The sequence below is a fragment of the Penaeus japonicus genome, unplaced genomic scaffold (assembly GCF_977035675.1).
Source record: "Penaeus japonicus unplaced genomic scaffold, GWHDUDI00000001_assembly GWHDUDI00000018, whole genome shotgun sequence".
Classification (NCBI taxonomy): domain Eukaryota; kingdom Metazoa; phylum Arthropoda; class Malacostraca; order Decapoda; family Penaeidae; genus Penaeus; species Penaeus japonicus.
In genome coordinates, this window is record NW_028234420.1 from 30,252,686 (window position 1) to 30,257,779 (window position 5,094).

At 36.5% G+C, this 5,094-nt stretch overlaps 1 protein-coding gene across 1 annotated transcript in view; it reads left to right on the plus strand.

Annotated features, from left to right (window-relative positions):
- The window catches only part of LOC147469930 (G protein-coupled receptor moody-like), a 4,553-nt gene extending 453 nt beyond the window's left edge, over positions 1–4,100 (plus strand). Inside the window, exons 1-6 of the mRNA XM_086546867.1 lie at positions 1–158; positions 580–697; positions 1,121–1,248; positions 1,678–1,810; positions 2,071–2,258; positions 2,982–4,100. The exon at positions 1–158 is cut by the window's left edge and continues 453 nt beyond it. Coding sequence (XP_086402993.1) covers positions 1–158; positions 580–697; positions 1,121–1,248; positions 1,678–1,810; positions 2,071–2,258; positions 2,982–3,675 — 1,419 coding nt within the window. The 3' untranslated portion in view covers positions 3,676–4,100. The remainder of the gene's footprint in view (positions 159–579; positions 698–1,120; positions 1,249–1,677; positions 1,811–2,070; positions 2,259–2,981) is intronic.
- Positions 4,101–5,094: the final 994 nt, after the last annotated feature.

Genomic DNA, 5,094 nt, shown 5'->3' on the forward strand with positions numbered 1-5,094 from the left:
ACGGTGGGGATCAACGCCACCACGACCGCCGAAGTGAATACTTGGTCCCTCGTTCTGGCGATGAGCGTATCTCTCACGGTGATGATCATTGGGTCTCTCGGTAACCTGTTGACACTCGTCACTCTCGCACACCAGTTCTGCTTGCCGGTTCCGCTCAGGTGAGTTGGCGTTCCGAAAGGAGTCTTTTTTGTTTTGTTGTTGTTTGGAAGGCAGAGTAAGAGGTTGAGCGGAAGAAGAGAAAAGATGTGAAGAAGTTTTGCAACTTATTGTTCACTGCACCCATCCACGTGCTATGTATAAGCATGTGTGTGTGTGTTTATGTGTGTGTGTGTGTGTGTGTGTGTGTGTGTGTGTGTGACTGACAATGTAATCATATGTCAAATGCTTTAAGATCCAGCAATAAGCCACGCATCATCAAACCCACACAAAATTCCCTACAATAAATACACATCAAAACTATAATTTCTATGCTGTACTCTTCATGCAAAACATACATTACAAGATTCCGTAAAGATATCAACTACCTCGCCTCGAAGTCCTCAGTCACACTATCACAAACAAATGCTTTTTATTCCACAGGTGCATCAAGTACATGACACCTGACACTGTCCTCATTATCAATCTGGCTTTAGCGGACTTCCTGTACTCAGCTGTCAACCTTCCCTTCATGTTTATAACGTATTATACTTCATATAAGGTAAGATGGTGAAGCTTTTTTTCCTCTTGGCTTTAGCTTTTTTTTAAATTTAGATGTTGAATTGGGTGGAGATATTTATATCATTGAAGTTAAGTTGTCTCTTTTTAAGTCAAAAGATAAATTGTATCTTTTAGTGTAAATCTATAGTTGTTCAGATTTAGGCACAGAATTAATGCTAAGAATTAGATTAATTTGATATTAAGATATTAAGGTGTTCTTCTTTTATGTCGAAAGACGTCGAAAAAGCTTGTTTCTTCTTTTAAGAAAGGCATAAAGTTGTATATATATAAAGGCATAAAGTTGTGTGTGTATATATATGTATACATATATATATATATATATATATATATATATATATATATATATATATATATATTACATGATTTATTAAAGGGTTCTTATCATCTTTCTTCTCAAACGCAGAATAACGTATCACAGACTTCCATAATACCTTGGGATGGACATAAAGAGGCTTGTCGGTTCTCAGCCTTTCTCCGGTACACAAACGCCATATCGGAGTGGACGACTTTGGGCCTTATGGCTTTGGAGAGGTAATAATGCTGTATTAAGTGATCAATGAATTAAGATTGGGTAAATAGATGGATATTAAAGGAATAGATGGATAATAGTTATATGAATCTCTCTCTCTCTCTCTTTCTCTCACTCTCTCTCTCTTTCTCTCACTCTCTCTCTCTTTCTCTCTCTCTCTCTTTCTCTTTCTTTCTTTCTCTCTCTCCCTCTCTCTTTCTCTTTCTCTCTCTCTCTCTCTCTCTCTCTATCTATCTTTCTCTCTCTCTCACACACACACTCTCTACCATTTGCATGTTAATCTCTCTCTCTCTCTCTCTCTCTCTCTCTCTCTCTCTCTCTCTCTCTCTCTCTCTCTCTCTCTCTCTCTCTCTCTCTCTCTCTCTCTCTCTCTCTCTCAGTCTAATTTGTTGATTCATCTTACAAATGCATCTCATCTCCTATTTCCACAGGTGCGTTTGTATCTACAAATTTCGCCACAACAGCAGACGTCCAAACAGATGGTTTACTTGTTGGAAAACTCTGATCTACTGCATATTCATCTGGCTGTTTGGAATAGCACTACAAATGCCCACTTATCTAGAGGTGAGTGTAGAAATTATGAAGGATCATAGATAAATGAATAATTAGGGAAAAAAATATGAATGAACGAAGGATTATGATCGGCAAATTATTGAAGAAAGGCGAATTAATGGATAATCTTGGACAGACAGATAAGGACACAAAAATCCTTAGCATCTTTCCGAAGAACAACCAGACGAGGTTATCAAAAACTTGCGCCCTTATCCTTTGATCAAGACTTTGATAAACCCCATTAACCAATCTTTTTCCTCTCCTTGAAACAGGTGTATGGGAGCTTTGGCTACAACAGCATTACGCTCAAGTGTGACTTCATAGGCGGCGGTGGTACCAATCCTCGTACTATGTTCTTTACGATGGAGACTGCTGTCCCTTGTATTCTCATCTCTATTGGTTATATCGTCATACTGTGCCAAGTCTATACCAATAATTCTCGCATCCTCTCGGTTATGGGGTAAGTTTGTTTTTCGTGATGTATGATTTTTTTTTTTTTTATCTATTCATTATCTATTATTATTGTCTATTTATTTTATTATCTACTATTTATTATTATTATCTATTTATTTTATTATCTATTATCGATTATTTTATGATCTATTTATTATCTATTATTTTATTATCTAATATTATCTGTATGTTATTTATTATCTAATATTATCTGTATGTTATTTATTATCTAATATTATCTGTATGTTATTTATTATCTAATATTATCTGTATGTTATTTATTACCTAAATGTTATTATCTAATTATGGATTATCGTTGGTGATATTGGTCATCCTGGTTGAAGTTTATAGTGATCAAAATGAGATTTATTTTCATCTGCTCTTCTATGAAATATGTGTAGCAAACTTCACGTTTTCTATTTAAAGAATACAAGTTTTTTTTTTTAAATCCGCCTCCCAATAACATCCATTTCTTCGTAGTGTATCTTTTCAAAAATATGTCATCAAATACATCTGTCTTTTAAAAATATGTTCGCTAATATATCTGTATTTTAAAAAACATGTCCTCTAATACATTTGTCTTTTAAAAATATATCCTTTAATACATTTGTCTTTTAAAAATATATCCTTTAATACATTTGTCTTTTAAAGATATGTCCTCTAATACATTTGTCTTTTAAAACTATTTTTTGTCCTGCAGATTATAACACTGGTTCTGTATCGTCCACAGGTCACACTCATTCCAGCAGGTTCAGCTACGTCGCAGCCGGACGACCAAGGTGATCGTCCGCCTGCTGTTCGTCTTCCTCATCTGCGTCATTCCCATCTCATTGTACAACATCATCCTCATCAGAGACGATTCCACTCTACAGGAAACAATCCCTGAACTCGGCATAGTATTGTACTCCATCTACTTCCTGCAGTATGGCATTAACAACTTCATATACGTCGTCTGCTCTGAGAAGTACCGTAACGCATACTACCAGTTGCTCTGTTTCATCCTGTGTCGCGAAGTAACGGCCGTGAGACCGACGAGGACCCTCCCTGTGCGTCGCAGTGACCAAGTCTTCACCATCGCGAAGCCCCACGGCCTCCAGGTGCCCGAGAAGAGGTTCACCCGCACGCCCTCGGAGTGCGAAGAGGAAATCCGAGCGGCAAACGAGGCGGAATATCGCCAATGGCAGAGGAATTCGCCCTCCAGCTCGCTCTCGTCCCAAGCCAGTCTCGGTCTGGAGATCCAGGCATCGCGCACCGTCTCCTCACTCCAGTCGCAAAGGGATAGTGTCAGGTTCGAGGACGATACTATAGACGTGAGACAGTGTTTTGAGAGTCTAAGTGTTAGTTCGTCAAGTGCCACTCTCGTCTTGCCCGCCGCGAGGAAAAGCTCCCTCAAGCAAAAGCTTAAGAGAACTTTCTCCAGATGAAAGTTATTTCCTTTTGCCAAGTGGAGATTCAAATACTTTTTCAACGGTTGAATTGTCCCTCTACAGCTAGTTATGTTTTTATGTATATGTAAATTTGTATATAGATATTTGTTACCTATTTATAAGTTATTTTTTATTGCATATAGCCACGATAATTTATAATAACATTTATAAAAAATATTTTCATTTTATATACTGTCTGATAGACAGCAATGATGGTGCTGCAGAGGTGCATTAACGAATGAATAAATAAATGTATACATTTATATATGTATATATAGATAAGTGTGTGTGTGTGTGTGTGTGTGTGTGCGTGTGTGTGTGTCAGAGAGAAAATGTATGCCTCCTAATATTTCATGAAAATTTTCGTACACGAGGTCGAATAACAGTTATGTAATATGTCTATATATTGAAATAAAAAAGGAAAAAACATTTTGTATTATTGGTTCACATTTTTCTATATCGAAATGGAGTTACTTAGCTTTCATATAAGTATGATTATGGTAATCAAATATAAAACACTATATATCACTCACATTATCATACTACATCGTCAATAGTTGTTGATTTGTGTAATTAAGTCCTTATATATATATATATATATATATATATATATATATATATATATATAATCATATATATATCACATATATACATATATGTATATTATATATATATATACATATATATAATATATATGTATATATATATTTATATATACTTTTCTTTCTTTCTTTTTATATACATATATACACATTCATATCTTTAATGACAAGGTACTTTTTCCTACTCCGATAAAAACAGATAGCCAATCTAGCAAAGCTGTGGCAACTCCGCTATGAATGGCAGTCCTCAGGGTTCATTCAACATGAGAGAAACCACAGAGAAAAACGACAATTCCTGAAACGAGACACAGGAAATGGGCGGAGAGGAAGCCCAAGAATCCTTCTGCAGAATGACAGGAGCTGGAGCCTGCAACAAGGGCATAGAGAGTGGTGTGGGAGGCACTGAATACCTCGAGCATTTTGGAGGAATGAAAACGAGGCACTGGGGAAGTAGCACAGGCAGAATAGGCAACGAAAGTAGGGCAAAGGGGCACAGGAGTGGATTAAGGAGTTTACCCAAAAGAAATCGGACGAAAGATGAAATGAAAGTTCAGAAACAGAAACACACAATCACATATTTAGATTTATATGTGCGTGTGTGTGTTTCTTTGTGTACGTATGGATATATGCACACATAATCTCAGGACGACATTAATCAGTGTGGGAAGAGTGAGAGCGTTATCAGGCTAAATGAAACATTCCCTTGAGTCGGGATTTTCGAGTCAATCTTTCAAACAAATGGCTTGATTTTTCAAAGTCGGCTTATTAAATCCAAGTTTAATTCTGCCTGTCTCAATCTGTTACTTTTTACATG